We start from the raw sequence: 25,182 nt of genomic DNA on the forward strand, positions 1-25,182 counted from the left end.
GGGCTGTGTAAGTACCCTCCGTTCTACACTACAGTATACGTGTCTGATAAGTGCTCAAAAAGTGCATTTTAACCCTTGATTATACCTCTTGTTTAGCCATCTTAGTGGACTAATAGTGTTTGTAAGTTATGTTTTATGATTCTACAGGTGAAAAAGAGATTTTTGTGGAATATTAGAGGAAAAGGGGTAAAACGGAGCAATTCAGAGCATTAAGGATCACATGGGAAGCCCGTGGACAATCATGGAGAAGGCCAAGGAATTGAAGCTATTAAATATGCGACTTGGACCTATTTTAAAGCCTATTTGGAAGCCTAAGGTAAAAGAATTCGTTGCTTGGACCAAAGCCCACAAAAGATGATGGAAGGATAGAGCAAAAGAGGGAAAATAGACTTTCGCTTCTGGGACGCATGGATCGTGAGTCCAGATGCATTGCTCATGCCTGAGACGCATGAAACGACACTGTAGCCACTTCCTTCTCAGTTTTGGAGATGAAGTTGGACTATGAAAGAAGTTGATTTGTATTAGGAAACAAATGGCGGTTTGGAATACTTCTAGAACTCATTGTAACCCCTATAAATATAGGACCTAAGTGCCTCATGTAATTTGCCAATTCACTTATACTCTTGTCTTCAGAACTTGAGGCAGAGAGAGATTAATAATAAAAGATTCGGTTGTAACTAGTCGAGTCTTAATAAGTTAGTTTTTCTAGTCTTATGTTCTTCGACTCTTCTTCTTCTCATTCTTCGTGTTCTTCCTTCTTTATGGAAGGCTAATCTTCTCCTTCAAGGGAGAAGATGAAGCCGGTGCTTAGGGTTTGTTGATTCTTCTAGTTTATGGTATTCTTCAATCAGGTTAGTTATTTATGTTTTTAGTTATTAGTTTCATTGCCCATACCAAGGGATGGAAGTATAGATTAAGGTTTTTATTTATTGCAATTGAATGTCATGCTAGTTTAAGGTTTTATTTACTGCAATTGAATATTTGCTAGTGACATGCTTTTATTTATTGTAATTGAATATAATGCTAGAATAGGGTTTTATTTATTGTAATTGAATATTATACTATTATTCTCTACTTTTCTTCTAGTTGTGTATTGTTTTAGAGTAAGCATGGATCGTGTGTCCAGACGCATGAAACGACACTGTAACCACTTCCTTCTCAGTTTTGGAGATGAAGTTGGACTATGAACAAAGTTGATTTGTATTAGAAAACAAATGGCGGTTTGGAATGCTTCTAGAATTCATTGTAACCCCTATAAATATAGGACCTAAGTGCCTCATGTAATTTGCCAATTCACTTATACTCTTGTCTCTAGAACTTGAGGCAGAGAGAGATTAATAATAAAAGATTCGGTTTTAACTAGCCGAGTCTTAATAAGTTAGTCTTTCTAGTCTTATGTTCTTCGACTCTTCTTCTTCTCGTTCTTCGTGCTCTTCCTTCTTTATGGAAGGCTAATTTTCTCCTTCAAGGGAGAAGATGAAGCCGGTGCTTAGGGTTTGTTGATTCTTCTGGTTCATGGTATTCTCCAATCAGGTTAGTTATTTATGTTTTTAGTTATTAGTTCCATTGCCCATACCAGGGGGTGGAAGTATAGATTAAAGTTTTTATTTATTGCAATCGAATATCATGTTAGTTTAGGGTTTTATTTATTGCAATTAAATATTTGCTAGTGACATGCTTTTATTTATTGTAATTAAATATAATGCTAGAATAGGGTTTTATTTATTGTAATTGAATATTATACTATTATTCTCTACTTTTCTTCTAGTTGTGTATTGTTTTAGAGTAAGGGAAGTATTCCTTGTGTTTGCCTTAGATGGTGATTCATTGAATAGCTGCCCAAGCTCACATAAAAGAAAAAAAGATATTAATAGCATAAACATAGGAACAACCTTAAGTAAAGTTAATTGTTAACGATGTTTTATCCAAGAGGGTATCGACACTCGCTTGATTGCCGAAATATAGTTTACTTGTGAGAACAATCATGAACCAAAAGGTCACAGATCAAAGGTATCGGTAGATTCTAATCTCTTGAATTCCCTCTCCTATAAATTCTCAATAGTTTAGTTAGTTTAGTTTAGTTTAGCATTAGAATCTACAATATCTATAATAATAGTTTTAATCCCTCAATCCCCTTTCCAATCTTGTCCTTCATATAAACATACACTTAAAAGTGGAACGATACCCTACTCATCATTTACTTATTGAGAGATAATTAGGTTTTGATACACTTCTATTTTGTTCAACGACCATCATCTATCTACATCATCCATATACCATCTTAAACACAAAAAAGAGCGTGTGTCAGTGTCCACACACCAGGTCGTACCAATCCATTAGCTCGTACCTATCCATCAGAACGTACCAACGACCCAAACCCAAGTCGTCCCCAGCATCAGTCACAGCCATTTATGGAAGCAAATCAACTTGCGCAATCCTGGAGTTCAGTCAACGCAACAATCAAGGAGACATTTACTTTGTAACATCAGAATAATGGCGAATTATCAAGATAGCACACAAGGTAGATCTACACTTTATAACGGCCTGGAGCAAATAAGGAAAGTCAGCTCAAACATATATAAGTAGAGAGAGATGAACTACGTAAGGCTTGATTCAAGTTTATCCTAAGAAACTTGATACGTAGGCAACTCTTATTCCGAGAAGAGTGCAGTTATTCCCTATCAAACAAATCATCAGGTCGTTGTCCCCTAAACACCAAACTTCTACATGTGACTTTGCCTCAAGGTCGGCACTGATGTAAATATAATTTTTCATATGTAAATATATTTGTTGCATATGTATTCTACTATGCAAATTCATTTTTACACACTGTGTTTCTATGAAAATTTATTTTACACGGTGATTTTTTTGTAAAGTTATTTTGCTATGCAAAACTAGTTTTTCATAGATATGTGGAAGTCACTTTTTTATTTTTGCATCTCGAAATCATGATTGGAACAAATTTTTTCAAATGATATCATCTTCAAATTGTTTTCAATCTCGAAAACAATTTTTTCTGTTCAAGTGATTTCTATGCACGCAAAAAAAAACCCCGAGTTCTCTAGTTGAAAAGAGAGGAAAGAAGAAGATAATACGGGAGGTCTTTCGTCTTTGTGATATTTTTCTAAAAACAGGGAGGTTTTGTGAGTTTATTCACACATGGAGAGTTTTAATAGACCAGTTTTTTTAGCAGGGAGATTAAACCCAAAAAAGAGTATAATTATTTATTACGGCTTCCCACAATTTCAGACATGTTCTTACATTATATGCCAGAGAAATCAGGTATATTCACAAATTCACAATCACATACAGCAGAGGCACGATGCAGATCGAGTACTGGACTGCTTATTGCATACTTGTATTTGAATCATCAATTATGTCACAGTTCTGACACTGCGTATGTCTGTGTTTGAAGCATGGCCCAAAATATCGCCGAGATATCTGATATCTCGCTGATATATCTCAGTAAATTGGTACACCGATATCGATATTTTCAACATATATCCACCGAATATTGAACCCCTTTTTTTCCGATATATATCGGAATTTCCGATATGAAAGTTTATATCGCTGATATAATCGATATTTCCGATATAATCGATATATATCGGTTGACTTTTTGACCCATTTTTAATATTGAAATTTCTGAAATATCCAATATATCCGAGATATATCGGCGAGATATCGGCACAATGTAAATAAAGTGAAAAAAAAAAGGGTTTCGAAGGATTAGAGTGAAAAAGTGAATGTTAGCTACATAAGAAAAAAGTGAAAAAGGTTTGGAATGACAATGAGAGTGTATATAGTAGTGGTTGGGGATACAACCAATCAAGAGATAACGATTCTTCTGGTGGCATGATCAATCACCCTGCGAGTAGTGCGTCATATAGTTCTTCATATGGATATTGGATGGGGGTTGATCAACAACCTTATGGCGCACTACAGCCTGAACCAACATATGGACAACTCTATCCAAGTTATGAATCTGTTGGGCGCGACTGGATTTGTTGCATTGCACCCAATGTATAGTTACACCAACACTCGCCGAATTGGAATCATGTTAGAATTTCTAACACAAAATATGAGTGACATGTTCAACAATTTTCAACGGTGGGTATAACTCAGATACACTTTGGGTAGGGTATTGTGAAGCGATTAGGATTCAAGAATCGGGTATGGAAGTTGACCAGCCACGTCACTCGTTTATGTATTGATGACTTGATGTAACTTATTTATCTTATTTTGTAATTTGAGACTTTGAGTACATTAGATTATGACATTGTGGTTAATTATTTGTCAATATTTTTTTATGGTTTTCTTGATAAATAAATGTTGCTATTATATCCACCGATATTTCCGATATTTTAGAAACTTTGAACTGGTCACCAAAAAAACCGACATATCCGATATATCTCGGTTTTTGGATACACCGATATATGAACCGATATCGAAATTTTGGGCCTTGGTTTGAAGTTTCTCGCTATCTTCGAGCAGGAAAATGACTTGATCAACAATAATCCAATATCAAATTAATAGATTAGTGGAAGTTAGCAACACTTTTTCTCATCTCAGCCACATGTCGGCTTTATGCTGTTATCGATACTGACCCTAACTGCTGATTTTCATTCTTCGCTTGAACTGTCAGCGATTGTGAAACAAAATTTTCGTGTATTAATCTATTATTTGATTAGGTAAAAAGGAGCCAGTCGCCCAATGCCGAAAATTGGCTACTACAAGTCTACAAACCGTGTGAGAGATGATTAGAGAAGAAATTTTAACAACAAAAAATATATCTATACTTCTACCAACTCTAACTATCCTTGCATCCCACACCTGGGATTCACCCCTTACGTACATCAATATTCAAAGTCAAAGCTTGCGCCTTACGTACATCTGCTTGTACTCGCTTCACACGCCCAAGTCAACCACATACCAAAACATAGAAAAAGGTCCTTGCCTCTCCTATATAAGAAACATCTCTAACCATTCTAGCTACGTACCACCCCAAGAACTTTGAAGACCATAACTACAATATAATGAATTCTCACTATAAGATTATTGCTTTCAATTGTATCTCATTGCTCGTTTGCGTACTTGTTCTCGTCAATTTGATGGCGGTAGAGTGCTCAAGACCTCTTAATGATCAGCGCTCTCTATCGTCGATCAAAGGTTTAATGGTAACGCAAGCATATTCTGGACCAAGTCACCGAGGACGTGGTCACTAACCAACTCCGTTTTCCTTCAGCAACAGACATCATCATTCTGCACTCGTTTCACTTTTTTGGCAGAAATAACACAAATTTTCTTCATCAATCAACATGTGGATTAGTCCCATAGTTTTTTTTTCCATCTGCTTAGTCCAGAGATGGATTCAATTTTTTCACAAGTTTGAGAGCTATAGTGATACACTTAAATGAGAGCAAGAGATTTTATTAACAGCGTATTTCTTCTTACTGTTATAATTATTTTTGTTGAACAATGCAAAAAGCTGATTATAGACAATTATTGTGTTTCATTTGTTACGACACTCTTTCAGGCTTCCGTTGTAGTCTAGTTGGTTAGGATACTCGGCTCTCACCCGAGAGACCCGGGTTCAAGTCCCGGCAACGGAACTTTTGGCAACTTATAATCTTTTTGTTAAAGGACAAAATGTTTCAAGCATAATTCAAAGTTTTGATTGAATTTTGCATCTATGATCTATTATCCCGTAGTAAAAGATTAATTCATGGTCACTTAGCTGCCACTACTAAACAACATCATTTTGCAGCACATTCCTATATTACGTGTCCGCGAGTCAACAATCTAATTTCCTCAAAGTTTAACATTTCCATTTTTTTTTTTTTTTTTTTATTGGTAGAGCCGTAGAGGCTCAATATTTACCTGGCATGATGAAGCGACCGACAAATGGGAGGAAACCAATGTCCGAGTAATTCCACCCACATCAATATTCTACTTTTGATGACTTTGATGGATTTGGTGGTACCTGAAAATTGGTTATGTATGCCAAGAAATAAAAAGTAGATAATTTCTACAGAAAATGTAGATAATTTCAGCAAATGATTTGGTCATGTTACATCGCCTTGAAAACGAAAAGGTAGATTTTAAAATAGTCAATCAAATCCTATAAAGTTTCTGACATTCAAAGCTTTGAGTTGAGTAATTTGAGTTACATCTAAAATTCAAATAATTTTTTTCTTCTTAAAAAAGTCAGGCAAGGCAAGTGGCAACCAACCACACATGAAATCTGTTTACATTTCCCTAAACAAATCCACTAAGTCACTAACCCAAGGTTGTGGGCTGATCCGTTAGGACAATATAGTAGCATTGAAATTGTTTTTAGAACAACTTCAATACTATTCTATTGTCCTATATGTAGAGTGGGCAGCTCAAATTTTCTACACCATTTCATACTATATCAAGTTAACAACTCACCACACTCTATTTTATGGGTCAAATATAGAGCTTGATTTATTTTATTAAGTGTCGCTCCATACTAACTGTCCAAATTGCCTCAACTTATCACATGTGTAAACAACCAAATTTAATTATTTTTGTTATTACTATGAATAATTTCTAATTCAAAGATAGCGTGTTGATATGTTAAAAACATATGATTCTCTCTACAAATATGTGCTTCAGTTGTGGAGGGGATGGAAAATAGCAAACAACACTCTACGAATCTCATACCTTTTAACACAAGTAATATAAGTAATATACAGGTAGAAAGTAGACAAGGCTACACAATGAAAAGAAGACAATACATCATGAAGTACACTTTTCTCCTAAAAACGAGCCGGAGAGGCAACAATGGCAAATTTAGATTGAAGAATTCCAAAAGCACGTTCTACATCCTTCCACACGCTTCTTGTACGGTTGCAAAATGCTTGGCTTTTTAGGAATTGTTTGCACGAGCGTGGACCACTTTGGATATATTCCATCTGCCAAATAATAACCAACTTTATATTCTATACCTCATATAGTATAATGAATAGGTGGAGTCATACGTTAGCGAGCTCTATCTTGAAATAAATTGGAAGATTCCGACACATTAACATCATTGTTAGCACTTGCAACTCCAAAATAGGCATGCTAAATCATAAGATGCCACGGCTTCAAAGATGATTGTGGCATGTCCATGACGACCTGTATACTGTCCAGCCCAATTAGTTGTGCATACAATCAAAACTCCCCAACATTCCCAGGAAGTCGCATTCCTCACCTTTGTTTAGTAGCCTTTCTACATCATTGGCATTAGGTCTACAAAGGTATAATTGCATGACAAAACCGTTTAATACAGACAAGGGCAGTGGACTGGCCAATATATATTTTTTCATCAATCGAACCAGCAGTTGCACCATAATCCAATATACGAAAAGCCGCAATAATCTTTTGTGAAGAAGACAAACCTAACTTACCAACAACATCATGCTTTTGTTTGAAATAATCGTCGTGATTTACAATGGCAAAATATATATGCTCGAACAAGCTTTGGCGCATGCGAAATCTGGTATGAAAATCATCATCCTCAAAGATAGAATAGTTGGAGAAGTAATCGGAAGTCAATTTATCATGGGTTGCATCTCTTGGACGACTCTTCAGCTTGCGTCTAGGTTTTGAGCCACCCCAATTTGGTTATTCTTCCATTTTCTCCAACAAATTCCCAATTATCGTGTGATTTGTTTGAATGAATGAGCAAGTAGTGTTTGATCTTGATTTGACTCATCCATCTCAATTTCAAAAAGAAATGAATTTACACCAAAATTCATTGTGTTAAAATTGGGATTAAAAATGGGTGGAACTAAGCTTTTTTTTATATGTAGAAAGATGTAAGGGAGATAATAGTAAGGTACATGGACGAGATATGGGATGCTGATAACATTTTACTGTAAGTGAATTGTGTCTATGATAGATTTCATTATAAAACAATAATTTAGAGTGTCGTGCGTTAGTGTAGAAAAAATTTCATACTTCAACTAACAGCATTTTTTAAGTGGATGACATCACTCATCTGTTAAGGAGATGACATTACTTTGCTCTCCTGTCTTTTGGTCTCCGGTTGAGCCTTGGTTAACTTGTTCGAAATGCCACCATGTTAAGAGTGTGTGTATGTGCCACACCAATTCATTAATCATTTTTGACCATTCATTTTTTTTCCCCCTCTCATCGTTGTAGATAAAGTGCACTAATTTTCCCTCTTCTTTCCTTTCCATAACTATTTCCCACAAATTCAGTTGGCATGTAAAGAACTTTTTTCCCGCCATGGTGACCATTAATTCGGTTACACTTTTGTTCCTTCCCGCCAGTTTCCAACTACCTAACTACCACACTAACCACCACTTTTTTCCAATTCAACTTCACAAATCTGAATTTCAATGTTTTTGCACTAAACAGCTAATTATTTCGAAACCCTCAGTTCAATTAGAGAAAAATGAGATTACTTATTCTCCACTCAACACTTTAAATAACAACAAGCTTATGAAATCTTACATGACACGAGATAAATTAGAACACGCTCGAACTTTGTTTGATTTACTGCCAGAAAGAGATGAGGGCTCTTGGTCGATTATGATTTCGAGTTATACCCAGACTGGAAATTTCATTGAAGCATTGGATTTATTTGAAAAGATGGTGTGGGAAGGAGTGAGGCCAAATGAATTTGTACTGGAGTGTCTCCTTAAGGCGAGTTCGGAACTTGGGGATGTCTGTATTGGTAGGCAGCTCCATGGGTTGTCGATGCAAAGTGGAATTGGATTAAAGGTAAGAATTAGAGTTTCACTTATGATAATGTATTCAAAATGTGGATTCTTGGATGATGCTCGGCAGGTTTTTGATGAGATTCCGGTTTGTTTTTCAGATGATGCTTTATTGTGGAATACAATTATAAATGTATATGTCTTTCATGAGTGTTGGGCTGAAGCCTTTAGTTTGTTTAGTGACATGATTTCTTTCGGAACCATAGCGATAACAGAACGTTTTTATGCTAGTATTGTTGGTGCTTGTTCTAACGCGAGAATAGACAAGTATGGGAAGATTGTTCATGGGAGGATTGTCAAAGATGGAATGTTGGATGCAACAATCATTGGAAACTCTCTTGTGACATTCTATGCCAAATGTGGCAACACACAATCAGCTAATCGTGTTTTTCATAGAATCCCAAGTAAAGATGTGGTTTCATACAATTCTGTGATTGCAGGCAACGAGCAAAATGGTGAATATGAGACTGCAATGAATTTATTCCACAGAATGCTAAGAATAGCCCTACAGCTGAAACCAAATCGTATTACTTTTCTTAGTGTACTTAGCGCAATTTCTGGAGCTTCAGCTTTGAAGCATGGGAGAGAGATCCATGCTCATATAATCAGGTCAGGACTTGAAAGTAATACAACTATAGCCAATTCCTTAATAACCATGTATTCCAAGTGCAGGGAAGTGCACAAAGCAAAACTGGTTTTTGAGAGCGTGTCCTTTAAGGACAAGGTCTCTTGGAATTCTATGCTTTCAGGTTATGACCAGAATGGGCAATTGGAGAACATTTTTAAGCTCTTCAAGAAAATGTTGTTATCAGGAACTAGACCAGACAATCATAGCTTTACTATTATTCTTAGTGCAACCTCATCACTCCAATCTGAGTTGCAATATTTGAGTGATGGTAGGGCAATTCATGGTTATATAGTAAGGTGGGTTTCCCCTGCAGGTCTCAGTATATCAACATGTAATGCCATCCTCAACATGTATGCTAAGAACAGTCGCGTATCTGATGCTGAGAAGGTCTTTGAGGCGATAAGTCATAAAGACTCCTACACTTGGAATGTGATGATGGATGGTTATTCCCTCAGTGGTCGTTTCGCTGACGCAATCAGGATCTTTCTGGAAATGCACAAGCAAGGTTTACCCTCTGATTTTATGACCTTCTCGATTCTTCTTACAGCCTGCAGTAGAATGGGATCCTTTCACCTAGGGAAGCAGTTTCATGCCTTTATTGTTAAACACATTGGTGGTCGTGGCTTTACTCACTCAACCTCTCTTTTGTCTATCCACAATGCCCTGATATCGATGTACGCAAAATGTGGAAGTATCAGTGATGCAGATCGAGTATTCTTAAGAATGAGAAGGAAGGATGTCTTTTCATGGACAGCCATGATCACTGGGTATGCACATCATGGCATGGCCACTGAATCTCTTGAACACTTCGAAAAGATGGAACAAGATGCCATTAAGCCCAATGGTGTTACGTTCTTGGGAGTCCTTACCGCGTGTGCTCATGCAGGTTTAGTTCAAAGAGGGATTCGTTACTTCAGTAGCATGAGCCAAGGCTATGGTCTAAACCCAAGCATTGAGCACTACGCTTGTGTGATCGATTTGTTTGCTCGTTCAGGTCAGCTAGAACAAGCTGAGAAGTTGGTTGAGACTGGTATTACTCTCTTCAAGGAAAATAATGATGCCTGTTTGAGCCTGTGGAAGGTGTTACTTGGTGCATGCCACGCTCATAAGCATCTTGAGTTCGGTGTGCGTGCAGCAATGAAGATTCTGGAGTCAGAACCTGAAGACGAGACCACCCACATTCTTCTCTGCAATCTGTACGCGGCTTCAGGAATGTGGGAGGATGCAATGAGGGTGAGAAGGTGGATGAGAGATAAAGGATTGAAGAAACAAGAAACCGGTTGTAGCTGGATAGAGGCTGACAACAGAATGCACGTTTTTGTGGCAGGAGACATATCTCATCCTTGGAGGGATGAAATATATGTGAAGCTAGAAGGGGTAAACAGAGGATGCAGAGGAATGGGTTATGTGCCGGTGACAGAATACGTGCTTCATGATGTGGATGAATTACAAAAGGAAACAATAATCGGTTGTCATAGCGAGAAGCTGGCCGTGTCTTTTGGACTCTTGCATAGTGGACAGGGAAGCAAGGGTGTAATTAGGGTGATGAAGAACCTTCGAGTTTGTGGAGATTGTCATGATTGGATGAAATATATTTCTCGCCTAGAGCGAATAGATATAGTACTGAGGGATTCACGTCGTTTTCATTTCTTTAAGGATGGAAGTTGCTCATGCTGTGATTATTGGTAGGGTAGTGATTAGGGGTGTCTCTTTTTGCCGAATTTTCGATTTTTCCGAAATCCGACCCGAAATTGGTCTGGCTCTGGGTGTAGTTTTCATGGGCCGATTTTTCGATTTTCCGATTTCCGAAAATTCCGAAAAAAAATTGGATCGGATTTGGATATAATTCTAAAATCCGATCCGATCCGAAAATTCCGAAATTTTCGATATTATTGCCAATTTATTCATAAAATATATACTTCTCTCACTATCTACTTGATTAGATCTCGACCGTTCATTCATTTTATAGTTTTTTACTTCTAAAAACAAAACAAAAATATAACCTAGCTGCTACTTCCCCACTTGAATTAGACCACTCTACTGTCATTACACCGTCTGCCATAACAACAATGATATGAAAAAAAATGTTATTGAGTCATACAACACTACTACAGAATGACATTTATACCACTGTTTTTAAGTGTGGTATAAATATATTTTTTTGTTATACAACCGTGACAATAGGTGGTGTGGTATATAATAATAGCAAAACTGTGGTATATATGTTTAACGGATACCACGGTTTTTTAAAGAACCGTGGTTTGTAATGCCCATTATATACCACGGTTGTCAACATAACCGTGGCATATAAGCTATTGAAACCGTGGTTTATATTAGTGTATGTGTTATAATACCGTGGTATATAGTTATATAGTAAAAACACTACGGTTTATGCCAAACCATGTATATATATATATATATATATATATATATATATATATATATATATATATATATATATATATATATATATATATATATATTAATATAATAATGCTAGTAATGTTTTCCACTTAAAACCTAACCTCGCATAACAAAATTTACATAGCTTTGCCTATATACAACATTTCTATCTTCCCAACAAATTCCAAAATGTACAATAAACTATCAAACATTGCAAAAAAAAAATAATAATAATAATAAAAAACTTCCATTAATTTTTTTGAGTGCACTAAGAAAACAAACTTCAAATTCCTTTTCATAAATTAAAAAGGTAAGACTCATAAATTAAACTGGAGGGATCCGAACATAGCTAAAACTCATCCTCATTCGCCAAAATTTGAAACACCCCATTTTCTGGATGAATGAATAATATCGAAGTCGAACACCGTCAAGTTCATCTTGCGTGTATGTCTCCTTCAATTCTAAATTTGTTATCCGGATGAGTCAAAGCACAACATGTGGAGTTACTATATAAGAATAAGGCGAGAAGTCGTTGAGCCAAATAAAGTGTTTGTCAAAACTTTCGAATACCTTATTTTCAAATGATCCGGTTGAACAAGCTTCTACTATTTCCCTTATAAACTTCATTGTATAATACCCACACTGTGCCACCTAGTTGATATGGACCCTAACATATAGACTCACAACATATGTAAACATATACTTTTCAAAGAAAAAAGACAATAATGTGTAGGATTTGTTTACCTTAATCTTGTCCCACTTCAAATGAACTCGTTTCCCATCAACCCTTTGCAATGTGAGGACCGCACTTCACAATAAGCGATTTTGAGAAGTATGTCTATTTCAAGTGCTCAATAGAAGGCATACATGAGAAACACAACTCCTTTATAAGTGCTAAGCATCTAAAAACTGATTGGATGGAAGTGTTAATATCTACAAAGAGGCATTTTATATATAAACTCATAACAGGAGCAAACCATAATAAGTGTTGATCTGCAAAAAACTTACATGTCTCTCTGTCTAATCTCTCCGAGTTTGACGGTCACGCTCATTCTTTTCTACCAATGCTTTTGCTTGAGGACGGGGACTCCATAAAAACTTGACAACAATTTTCATAAAAAGAGAAATAATATTGATGAATAATTTAGTATGAAACTAGTCAATGCACTTGAATAGGTTTTCTACATTTATAAGATGACAAGTAAAGATAATCATAAACACAAACAAATAGAGAAAAGCTAATCTCCACGGCATCACGGGCTCGCGGTATGCGTTGGTGGCGATCGATCCGCTCTTCGTCTTTCTTGAGTTTCCCCTCAACGCGTCCTGGAATTCTCCGGATGACGAAGCACCTTTAACAAAGTAGAATTTAAGCAATTAGCATACTTTTCCGGGCTCTCTTGATTACTATTGCCGGAAGGCTTCTTACTGCGCACAAGAGAAAGTGTAAAATCAACAAGATTACCTCCAAAGATTGAAGTGAGATCATCAACAATATTTGTAGTTGAGGATGCCTTCCCGCGATGGTCGATTTCGAGGTTCCGTAAGATGTCCGACGGGTCGTTTTTGGTGTTTTTTTTTTTTCAATTGGGACTCAAAAGTAGACTCGATGCAGAAAACAAAGGCGAAAATAATAGTCCGCTAATATTTGAAAAAAAAAAAAAACAATATCTTGCTTCTAATCTTATTCCCCTGCGCATCGAAGTTGGTGGTTCGTTAGGGGCCTTGGTGCACCGCTAGCTCCGTAGAAGAAAGACTCAAGATCATTCTCATTCTTTTGTTGACTCTCTCTTGCAAGCAGCCCTCTCCTCACGAGCCTCTCAGAGCCCTCTCTCACAGGCCTCTGCGGTTGCCCTCTCGCCGCCAGAAGCTTGCTCGCTCTTTGCCGTCGTCTGGCTGCAACTCTTGCAATGTGACTCTCTCTTTGCTTCCGCAGCTACCTTCTCTCGCTCTTTCCTTAGCATCGGCTGCTGCCCTTCACGTGCCTCGAGCTTGTATTCTCTCGCGACAAAGAAGACGTTCGGCATGCTCACGTGCCTCAAAGATTGACCTTATCAACAAAGACCTTTTACACCCCTTAGGCGGCAGCATCGGTTTGCTTCTCTCACGTGCCTCCCTAATTAGAGACGGGGTATATAGTCCCAAGAGTGTGTCCTAATTCTTAAATTCTGGTGTAGTGCGCGCAACTTAGGATCCACTCAAAGTTAATTTTGAAAGATTCGGTGAAGACACTTACGGTGCTTTAAACTTAATAGATTGCCAAGTTGCCCACCAAGGTATCCACCAATGTCAAGTCCACTAAAGGTATTTGCTCTCTCACCTAATCCCCACAATCACCATAACTCAAATCTCTTTCATATTGGCCTAAAACATAAACGTATTCATAACTAGTTGCAAAATAACAACCATTATTATTATTCCCACTACTATAAATCCCATTTTCCATAGTTGAAAATGTAGTATCTCTTCTATCCTCAAACCCACTCCCGAAATTTGTGACTTAATTGTTTTAAATATCTGCGCAGACCGAGGTTGTGAATTTGAAGGTCTTTGCTTGACCATGTTGAGTGGAAAGAACTTCAAGACACAACTCCTCGGGAAGAGCATCCAGAATGCGGGATTGATTGAACCGAGTCAACTTCACTATTTATTTGTTGCTCTTCGGTTGGACCATCGTGAAGCGCTTCAGCCCAACACTTTCTCGAAACCTCACTAACACTTTGAAGGGATGCATCTCGCGCTACTTGCGGGCATGGTGTTACCTAGTGATGCATTTGATCTCCTCATTCGAAGCCGGGTAGATCACCCAAAGGCAACACCTTCTTTGGCCGACCCGAGCTTCCAAATACTCGACATTCGCAAACCCCTACAAGTAAATGTCGATTGGAGTGAACAATAGTAAACATGACAAACGGACCTATTATAACATACTCCTAATATCTTTGAAGATTCTATATTGTCATTCAGCCGTCTTATATACTAAACAGATAAAACACTATACATGTTAACATTTGAAAGAATTTCCAAAAACAAAAAAGATAGAAACAAACCTATGCAATCCTTCTTCAAGATGTGCATCCAATGATCTAAATCACCGAGGCTGCTTCTAATACCAATATATAAACAACCTATAATCAACATAAACTATTACGATGAAAAATTCCAAAGAACACAATTTACACTAACTCATTCAATTGCGGCTCTAATGAAAACAATACTTTCAAAGGTTATACTTTTAACATGGTCTCTCTCCCAGAGAGAGCAAGATTCCCTACCTTTGCTTCTGATAGTGCTTCTCTTGCTACTGCTGTCCACATCCCTCTTTAGAAAGTAGAGAGTCCAAGGTACAAACAGCTCCTTAGGCATCCTAACTCCATCCTGTTTGCCGGCGGAAGCAGTATTTGTTGGTGTAGAAGCCTGGGAAAAAAGTGACCAGGAAACATCTGTTAACCAAAGCGAGTTTTAGGAAAGTACGTACTCATTGACCTTTTGGTCGTTAATCAATACAAATAAGAAGGAATCAAATGGGAGAATAAAACAGAAGAAAAAAAAATCCAATGGCTCGTAAGAGCGACAATAAGAAGGAATGCTTCAGTGCAAGTTCAAAGAGACAAATGGAAGCCTTTGCGCGTATAATATTGAAGTTCATCTCAAGATGAGACCTTCAGAAGATGCCTTAAAGTTCAAAAAGACAAGATCTATGGTTTTAAAATTATGAAAGTTCGGCAATCAAGAAAAAAGGTTATATAGTTCATGTTGGCTGTAGTACAAACGATTTAAACTTCCGAAACATACTAGTTAACCATTTCCGAAAGTAGACAGGCTAATCTCAAACTTACCAATCACTTTCAAGAATTTCATTCCTCAACCTTCTTAGGGAAACAACAATTAATCTAGGAATTATATCATCTGCATGAGAAGAAAAGCATGGAATGAACTAGAGTTGAACTACAAATTTCAGTATATTCTGGAAGGAAAGGTCTAATGACTCCTCAAGTAACTAGAGTAGCCAAAAAGACCGATTCACTTGCAATACTTATGTGGACACATAACCTGGAGCGACCTTCAAACAAGTTCTTTATATCAGTCTGTTGGAAGAGAGAAAAAGCTATGTAGCAGTCACAACCTAGGAAATCAAACATAAACAATTTGTAAGAAAAACTGAATCTTAGATCAACTGGAACTATTTAATTAATACCAAAATTCTTTTGATTTTTTATTAACCAATCGAACCCAAACCAACGAAATATCCCAATTGAGAAGCGTAAATTTAGTCCAATCTTACAGTTCCAACACAAAGCTTAATTTTCCCAAATTTATCAACAAGAGAACCAAATAAACCTAACTTGAACAGTTCGATCTGGGTTAAAAAAACACTTATAAATTTGCTAGATGGGGTTTGGGTAGAAAAAAAAAAAAAGGAGATCGGGAGAGTGAGAGAGTGAGAGAGAAAGCATACCCGGTTTATTTCCTTCTTCCTCAATGAGGGTTTGAATGAGGAGACACGAATGGAAAATGGAAAATAAAGACCAAAAGCACAATTTTTTCTATTTAATTTAATTTAGTCCGTTAGTTCGAATATACCCTTTTGGCTATTATTTTAGTTGTTTCCTAACGCATTACCCATCGTTACAAAATATTAAAATACTGCTTTGATAATAATTGGAAAAATAAATTGAAATATACTAACGGAAACCAAAAAAGCTCACAGTTATATCCGTTAGAAAGGTAGTAACGGATATATTTGTTACAAATGAAAATTTTGCCCTGTTACAAAATGGCCCTTATGGTGTAGTGATGGTGTAGTGACGGTGGGTTTCTCACTGTTGCGGGAATCCTAAGAGTCGTAGAACTGTAGAAGTTGTGGGGAGAGACCGAGAGAATAGCGGGAATCCAATTTGAATGAGTTTCAGATCTTTGTGTATTTTTTTTTTCACAGATTTGACTATTTGGCATAAAGTCATAAACCACGAGAAAGTGGAAAATTTATATACCACTGTTTATGTTTAAGGTAGTGGGGATGTGGAGTACTCTCATGCTGGAAAAAAACTAACCATGGTATATGGCCCAACTTATCCCACGGTTTTCATCTAACTGTGACATATACTAGTAAACCAATAACCAAAGAAATTTCCGCCGTGGTATATAAGTATTTCCCACGGTTTTTTAAAGAACCGTGGTATAACGTTCTTATTGACCGTGGTATATGTGTCATTCTGTAGTAGTGCAATGACTTCCAGACCAATCCAAAAGCCAAATTCCAATAGATAGAATATTATGTAAAGCTACTTAGAGTCCACGACCATAATCCATTATTTATGCAAACACTTCACGCTTCAATTTCCACACACGAAAAAAGATTGAAACATTACAAATACCCAGACCTCAACAGAATACAATGTTTGCTATTGGTGGCTGCAGGTTATTTTTCTCGTTTTTTCTTGGATCACTTGTTTGAATGAAAATGGGTTTTCTCAGTAAACAAGTGCGTATTGTTGTTGGTACATTGGTGTTGTGGACATGGTTTTCTCTCCCTACAATGAACATTGGCGTATGATATTCCAAAAATAATTAAAAGTAAAGAGATCTTTGAAAATTTACCAAGTATTCCGAAATTTTCGAGTTATTCCGAAATTTTCGAAAGTTTCGAAATTGGAAATATATTTTGAATCCGAAAAAAAATTAGATCGGATTTGGCTAGCATATTAGGTTCCGAAAAAAATTTGGAAAAATTCCGAAAGAGGTTAATCCGATCCGAAGTCACCCCTAGTAGTGATTGAACATATCGGAATACCAAAAAAACCAGAATATTGGAATAAGTTCAGATGGCTTGTTGTATAATGTATGTAGTAACCCTTTAAACCGTGAACAAACTATTTTTTTTATTATTGGCAAACCTGTTTTAAATGAGATTATTTGATGCTGGCGGGTTCGACCCCAGATTTTTTTGCTAATTCACCTAAAAGTTTTACCTACTTTGCTAATTAACCATTTATTTAAGTTAAAGATTGAACATTTCAGCATGTGTTTCCACTGTTTTCTTATGTACATATGCCAGATTTCTTGCCATTTAGCACAATGCTGGTTGATCTTATTGAAGATTTGGGAGTCCAAATTCCAGCGGGGGCAACCGTCTGTCTTTTTTTCTACGCAGTTGATTGTGAGGCTGCTTCGAAACTTTCTATCAGAACACCACTAAGTTGCTAAGGTCCAAGTGTCATTCATTGTTTGGCAGGAAGCCAAGGTTATTGTATACTCAAAAAATTACAATCTCTCTCTTTTTCTCGACCTTCTTCTCCTCCTTCTCTCCTCTTTTTATACTCTCCCTTTTTCCTTAACTCCCTCTCTCATCCGGTTCGTTCATTTCCACTCCATCCCTCGCCTTCTAGCTCTCCACCTGTCCCACTTCCTATATGGCGGTTCGGCGGATTCATTCTTCGGACTTGATCCGGCGCCGCAGGTTTTCTTCACAATACTGCGTATGACCCTTTTGTACCTCTGACTCCACATGTCATCAATAGGTCCTATACAGATGCCCCTCTTGGTCTTGTTGACATTCCGCGGTATCATTTATAGTCCGCGGACTGTATACGGTTCCGAGAATCATCCCAAACCTCCTCCTCCAAATATTCCATCTCTGGCATGCACCCCCCTTGCATGTGCGCCCTCATCCACGTGGCCCAAGAGCACGTGTATGAAAGCTGTCTTTTCGGCGCACGCGCATCGAACCTGCCTTTTCGATTTTCGAGGACTCACGTATCTTTTTTACTCTGGTCCTTTTTTCTGCTGATATTACGTTTTTACCCATGTCGCTTAGTATCCCGCTCAAACATCTCTCTTCCTTCAAAACCCCTCTTTTGCATCTAAACTCTCTCACTTCTCTCACTTTTCTCACTCTGCTCCTCCTTCTTACTGTTTCTTCGTTTCCGGTGGATTTTTAGCCGTTCAAGGTTCGAGTTTTCTTCACCGTTCTTCATTTTCGTTGCTCTTTGCTGCTTGTATTTCAGGTTTGTCTTCATCCTCCTTGCTCCTGTCCTTTGTTCCTGATTACGCTTATTCGTGTAACTGTTCCTCCATTTCCCTTCGTTGGAGCTCTCCAACTTATCGGATTCTATTATGTCGGAATCCGAATCTGTGAGTGCCTCAGGCACTCACTCCAGGGGATCCGCGTCCTCCACCTCCAGATCTAGCGGTCATACCACGGAATGATCTGAATCTACGACTTCTGACATTTCTAGCCCTGCCGCGGAACCTTCCACTTTAGGAAGGAAAGCCCCTCTTCCTCCCCCGCCTTCATATCATTGTAGACCCAACTTAGATGCCATTAAAACTGCTTACGGCATCCCCGCCGACGTGATCCTTGAGCACGTGCCTAGCGTTACCCATTTTCCCCATCTAGTCACACCGCGGTCCGGTTGTCTCGTCGCTACCGTAGGTCAGATAGCCGCAGGTTTGCGGTTTCCCTTAACTCCTCTAGATGTTGCGGTATGTAACCATTTCAACATCCCCCCATGCCAAGGCATTGGTAACTTTTGGCGCATCTTATACGCCGCGAATTTCTACAACAAAACCAATTCCCCCAAAATCCAACTCTGCGACATAATAGCTCATTACTATATAAAGAAACCAAATTTGGTAGCGTAAGATACCAATCCCTTTGTACCCGTCCACAGAAAAAGTCCTTTGTCCTCCACATTACTACTTCTGATAAAGTATGGCATTATTATCCGTTATATGTGTCCGGTAGTTTTCTATCCGCGGATCTTCCCTCTGACGTTTCTCTAAGGCATCTCAATTTCCTTTCTAGTGGTACGTAACATCTTTTGGTTCGCAGTGTCTTTTCCTAACTAGCTTTTAACTCATCTTTCTTCTGTGACACAGGTTGGAGCCCTGATTCGCGATCTAAAATTTACACCGGCGTCTCCTCAGCAATTTTCCAAAGGCTCCGTGATTTAGGAAGTGCCCAGTGTGAAGTTCTTGGTATAGATACATACAAGGGCAACCCTCTTCTCCTTGATCATTCATTGAAAACAATAGGTAACTATCAAGGTCCGCTCTACCGACCAGCACCACCCAAAGAAAGACTTCCCAAATCCTCCCCTCGCCCTAAAAGAAAAGCCTTCAAGTCCTTCAAGTACACCAACAAGATATCTCACTCCAAAGTCGTTGCCCAACGAGCTGCCGCTCAATCTCGTACCGCTACACCTAATACCGCCCCCTCTTCCTACTCTGCCGTGGCAGATTGGGAAGACGACTTTATTCAACCCTCGTCCCGCGGTATCGGACGCCTGCCATGGCCACAAATAAGCTCAAACTTTGGGAAAGTGACTTCGGACGGTGAGGAGGCCCCCGGCCGCAGCAGCAAGAGTCCTCCACCCAAAAGGCTAGAACCGCCGCCTCGCCATCATCGAACCCGACTGTATCGCTGCGACCAACTGGTCCTCCACGACGTCCTGGTAAAGAACCCTACCCATCTGGGTCTTTGCCATCTGGGGCCATTGACATATGGCGCCCTCAATTCAGGGCCAGGGAACGGGATGTAACAACTCGTGACTCGGCCTTAGAAAACACCGCTGTTGCGGCCTCTCTTTTCTTCAGCTCGCATTTTCCGAAAGACCAAGCATATGGAGATTCTGGCTCGTTTGCTTCGCACAGAGCTTCCATCTACCACGGCTGGGAAAAGGTATAAATTTTCCCTTGCAAAATAACTTTTCATTTGTACTGTTTAGTAACCAATTCTTCTTTTCAGTTGAGTTTGGACATTGGCTACGTGGTCCGCGGCCTAACCAACACACTGGAATTCTGGAGACCTTGAAGCAGGAGATCGAAGGCCCTGATGGCTGGAAGGCTAAGTACGCCGCTTTGGAGAAAGATCGTGACGATCTTCGTATAATAGCCGTGAAGAACCAAAAGGCGCTGCAACTGGCTGAAGAAAAACATCGCGACTATGTGTCCGGTGTTGCCTCCAAACTTGAGAGCCAAAAAGCGGCGGGTAAGATTGCAATCCAAGCTGCTGTAGAGAAGGCTGTTGCGGAGGCTGCTGATCGATTTCGTAGTCTAGCCGAGAAGAAGATTAGCCGTGAACTCAAACAGCAGCTAGAAGCTCTCACTGCGTCTGGTCGTCTTCTTCCAGTTACCCCTCCAGCCGCGGATATGCCAGCCTCTGTTCCCCTGCCAGCTCCCCGTCAGGACCCCTCTCTCGCTGATACTGCTACTCCAGGGATAACTCTACCCACAGCCGGGGTGGTTACCTCTCCCATTGATTTGGATAACGATCCTCCTTCCTCTGGTGAAGGGATTTGGCCCCATCTCGAAAGATGCAACCGGGCGGAAGAAAGAACACATTTGGCTTCATGCCTTTGTCTAATCTAAACTTGTGTTTTTGTGGTCATGGTAATCCTTCTACTATGACTAATTGCCCATTTTGTATGATATACTTCGCCTGTATTTCTGGGTACACCCAGCAGGCTTTTAATATCAGTCTTTAGCAAATCTATTTCCCTTGAATGTACTTTTTACTTCTTTATCGTTGGCGTTCTTTTTTGTTTTATCTAAGTTTGCTGCATAATTAATTTGGATATTCAGTCTGCAAAGGCTCCTCTCCCGCTGTCTTTAATAAGCCGTGGAGTCCAGTGGGGCATCTCATTTTGCCCCAAGTTTTATTCAGACGTTGCGTCCGCGAAGGACTCGTCTTTGATGGCGTGAAGCCTGATAGGGGCAACTCAATTTGCCCCCCATTTGATTCAGACATTTTGTCCGCGAAGGGTTCATCCCCCACGCTGTCTTTGAACGGCTGTGAAGCCTGATAGGGGCAGCTCATTTTGCCCCCAGTTTGATTCGACGTTTCGTATGCGAAGGGCTCGTCCCCCCTGCTCTCTTTGAACGGTTGTGAAGCCTGATAGGGGCAGCTCATTTTGCCCCCAGTTTGATTCGGACATTTCGTCCGCGAAGGGCTCATCCCCCCCGCTGTCTTTGAACGGTTGTGAAGCCCGATAGGGCAGCTCATTTTGCCCCCGTTTGATTCGGACGTTTTCCGCCGCGGCTGGCTCGTCCCCCCGCTGTCTTTGAACGGCTGTGAAGCCTGATAGGGGCAGCTCATTTTGCCCCCAGTTTGATTCGGACGTTTCGTCCGCGAAGGGCTCGTCCCCCCCGCTCTCTTTGAACGGCTGTGAAGCCTGATAGGGGCAGCTCATTTTGCCCATAGTTTGATTCGGACGTTTAGTCCGCAAAGGGCTCATCCCCCACGCTGTCTTTGATTAACCTCTATTCATGCTATTGCGCCAGGAATGCATTCTTTGTTTCATTGACTTAGAATTCCGCACACAACATATATACATTAAACAAAAATGCTTGTCCCAGTGAAAGCTACACACTGCTTCTTTCATGGAATTTTTTCAGCATTCTTATATTCCATTGTTTCTCAATCGTTACCCCTACTGGTGTCTCTATTTTGTAAGTACCTGAAGTTCCCTTCGCTGTCACGACATACGGTCCTTCCCAGTTGGGTCCTAGTTTGCCGTCATTCTCCTTTTTAGTGGCTGGAGTAACCCTTCGCAGCACCAAGTCCCCAATCATGAATCCCCGCGGCTTTACTCGTTTATCATACTGTCTCTATAGCCTTCTATGATACTCCTCCAGTCGTATGCGAGCTGTATCTCTTATCATACGGCTCTGGTTCTTGTCGTTTTCTCTATCATTTCCACCGGTATGACAGCCTCTACTCCATATGCCATTGCGAATGGTAATTCATTCGTCGAAGTCCGCGGTGTAGTACGATAAGCCCATAAAACATGATTCAATTCATCAGCCCACGCTCCTTTTCGGTCTTCCAATTTTCTCTTTAAATTGTCCATGATGATTTTGTTTGATGCCTCGGCTTGACCATTCCCCTCCGGATTGTATGGCGCCGAGAACCCTTGTTTCACTTTGTAGGCTTGAAGGAATTGACGTACCTTTCCCCCAGTAAATTGTGTTCCATTATCTGCAATGATTGTATGGGGCAAACCGAATCTGAATATTATGTTCTCCCAGAGGAACTTCTTCACATTCTCTTCTTTGACTTGCTGTGGTGCCACTCCCTCCACCCACTTGGTGAAATAATCAGTGGCGGCCAACATAAATCTTCTCTTGCCGCTTGCCATGAGCAAAGCCCCACTATATCCAGTGCCCACATAGCGAACGGCCACGGACTAAACACATTATGCAGCGGCTCTACAGGGGAATGGATTAGTTGTGCAAACCTTTGGCATTTCTCACAAGTGGTTGCATACTCTGTTGCATCCTTCTTCATATGAGGCCAAAAATATCCCTGCGATATCAATCTATGGGTTGTGGTTCGACCCGCTGAGTGACTTCCACAATCACCTTCATGTACCTCGGCTAACACTTCTTGCACCTGCTGTGGCCCTATGCATCTCAGTAGTGGTCCGCTGAAACTCTTCCTGTACAAATCCCCATCTAACAAAACATATCTCTGACTGACTTGCTCCATCTTTCGTCTCTCCTTGGTATTTTCTATCTCTGCTCCCATAAGAAAAGTTTTAATGGGCGTCATCCATCCGGTCTCCTTTTCAATGGTGAGACACACACCCTCAGTTTCTGATGTACTAGGCCTGCTCAAAACTCTTACTTCAATAGAACGACCCTCGTTTCACGGAAGCACACGGTACAAATGCTAACGCCACAAGATGTAATGCGTTTTCACCGCGCCCAAATGGGCAAACTGAATCCTTTTGAACTTGCTGGCTTTTTGTCGTAGAACCTCTAAATATCGTGCCATCCTTGGACAACGTGCCACAAACCCCCCATTCATCTGACAAATAACCAAGTTAGAGTCAGAGAACACCAATAGCTCGCTTACTCCCAGATCCTGTGCAAAATTTAAACATGCTATCACTGCTTCATATTCAGACTCATTATTGGAAGCCGCGAATCCCAGTTTCATTGATAACTCCAACCTTGTGTTGTCAGGAGTCACCAAAACCACGCCAATCCCATTTCCGGTATCTGTAGCTGATCCGTCCGCGAATATTCTCCATCCATTGCGCATATCCCAAGGGTCCAAGGGATCACGTCTAGATTCTTCCTCCTGATCCATGACCATTTCCTCTCCCCAAGTGGGATCCTCGGCTGGAAATTCTGCTAGGAACTCCGCCATGGCTTGCGCTTTTTCCGTTGTTCTAATCTGATATTGGATTTCGTAACAACTAAGCATCACTGCCCATTTCAGCATTCATCCTGACTTTTCTGCCTTCAACGCTTGCTGATAATAGGTCGACGGAATAGCCTTCATTTCATGAATCCATATTCTCCCTAGAATGTCATTATATTGGGACCCAGTATCTACCACCATAAACCTGGTGAATACCGTCGTCAGACCTGTTGTTACTGGCAACGTTACCTCCCCCATAGGCTTTGTCATGCTACCATTGAAGCCATACAAATTAGTTTGAGAAACCCTCAACTGATCCCTATCTATATTCATCTCTTCCATGGCCCCTATAAACAACATGTCTACTGAACTTCCGCAGTCTATCAACACTCGCTTCACTAGATAATTACCTATTGCTATGGTAATCACCAACGCATCTTCATGCGGCGAAATCACTGATTCCAAGTCTTTCGGAGTGAACGTTATGTTTCCTTCGGCAATCGCGGTTCCTGAAACTAACCGCGTCATGCTTGCCACCTCATTTACCTGTTGTAAGCTCGCTGTCCTTCTCATCTTGTCACGGTGGGCATTCCTCCCGAGTGTCTCTCCACTGTAAATGACATTTATTGTTCCCAAGATCCTAGCATCCCCTTCTCAATCATTCTTTCCACCAGCCACTTCAAAGCATAACATTCGTTAGTGGCGTGGTTTCTAATCTGATGATAGGCACAAAAAGGTTTCCCCTCAATCTCTCCAGGTATATTCCGCGGTCCTTCATAATGCTGCAACCCCTTGATAAGTGGCAAGATTTCCTCTAATGGCCTATTAAGAGGTGTTTGTTCTATCTCCGCGATGCGGCTTTCTTTTCGCGAATATCTCTCTGTTCGATCTCCGCTCGGGTCCCGTCCACTTTCCCTCTGTTGGATCCCCCTTCTCTCTCTTCTCTCTTTCCCTATCTCTTCTATCATCTTTATCCACCGCACTACAAGAAAAAGGGGCTTTAGCAACGGATGACCTGGAGCATTAGCCACGGACCAAAGCTGTAGAATTATTAGCCACGGTCACCAGCTGTTGACATAGTTATAGTTGTCGTAGCAAGGCGTGACACTATTTTGCAACATTTCGCGACGGTAACAGCGCGTGGGTGTTCCCACGGCTTCGACCGTTGGATCAGATCTTGGCACAGTATGTTTTCACCCACGGTTATCTTTCCTCGGTATAGATCCAACATTGCTCCAAAGTTTTGG

General features: G+C 39.9%; 2 protein-coding genes, 1 non-coding gene and 1 pseudogene across 6 annotated transcripts; 2 read left to right on the plus strand and 2 right to left on the minus strand.

Moving 5' to 3' along the window:
- The first annotated feature begins 5,539 nt into the window (after positions 1-5,539).
- On the plus strand, positions 5,540-5,612 carry TRNAE-CUC (transfer RNA glutamic acid (anticodon CUC)). The gene has a single exon. It is a non-coding gene; the product is annotated as a tRNA-Glu (tRNA).
- Positions 5,613-6,631: 1,019 nt separating this feature from the next.
- LOC147491943 (pentatricopeptide repeat-containing protein At2g27610 pseudogene) lies at positions 6,632-11,308 on the plus strand (annotated as a pseudogene). Of its 3 annotated transcripts, none has more exons than XR_015199365.1 (2): positions 6,632-8,757; positions 8,855-9,179. The product of XR_015199365.1 is annotated as a pentatricopeptide repeat-containing protein At2g27610 pseudogene, transcript variant X3 (transcript). The 3 variants fall into 3 exon arrangements; XR_015199363.1 differs by lacking the exon at positions 8,855-9,179 and adding an exon at positions 9,194-11,308 and having other exon boundaries at positions 7,926-8,757; XR_015199364.1 differs by lacking the exons at positions 6,632-8,757; positions 8,855-9,179 and adding exons at positions 9,194-9,362; positions 9,695-11,308.
- An 11,137-nt stretch (positions 11,309-22,445) lies between these two features.
- On the minus strand, positions 22,446-23,941 carry LOC147491944 (uncharacterized). The gene is made up of 4 exons (XM_086567362.1): positions 23,645-23,941; positions 23,508-23,596; positions 23,159-23,396; positions 22,446-22,973 (listed from the first exon to the last, which is right to left on the minus strand). The coding sequence occupies exons 1-4, from the start codon at positions 23,939-23,941 to the stop codon at positions 22,446-22,448; spliced, it is 1,152 nt and encodes a 383-aa protein (XP_086423488.1).
- Positions 23,942-24,016: 75 nt separating this feature from the next.
- LOC147491945 (uncharacterized) lies at positions 24,017-24,463 on the minus strand. Its single transcript, XM_086567363.1, has one exon. The coding sequence runs from the start codon at positions 24,461-24,463 to the stop codon at positions 24,017-24,019; it is 447 nt and encodes a 148-aa protein (XP_086423489.1).
- Between the last annotated feature and the right edge of the window lie 719 nt (positions 24,464-25,182).

The sequence above is a fragment of the Coptis chinensis genome, chromosome 6, assembly GCF_015680905.1.
Source record: "Coptis chinensis isolate HL-2020 chromosome 6, ASM1568090v1, whole genome shotgun sequence".
Taxonomy (NCBI): domain Eukaryota; kingdom Viridiplantae; phylum Streptophyta; class Magnoliopsida; order Ranunculales; family Ranunculaceae; genus Coptis; species Coptis chinensis.

Excerpts from the sequence above, each read along its gene's own strand:
- LOC147491945 (XM_086567363.1), bottom strand. The coding sequence starts at position 24,463 with ATGACGCGGTTAGTTTCAGGAACCGCGATTGCCGAAGGAAACATAACG.
- LOC147491944 (XM_086567362.1), bottom strand. The coding sequence starts at position 23,941 with ATGGCGGAGTTCCTAGCAGAATTTCCAGCCGAGGATCCCACTTGGGGA. Across the intron at positions 23,397-23,507 it reads AGCAAGTTCAAAAGGATTCA|GCCTAGTACATCAGAAACTG; the intron begins GTTTGCCCATTT and ends AGTTTTGAGCAG. Across the intron at positions 22,974-23,158 it reads TGCAAGAAGTGTTAGCCGAG|TCCGTGGCCGTTCGCTATGT; the intron begins GTACATGAAGGT and ends TAATGTGTTTAG.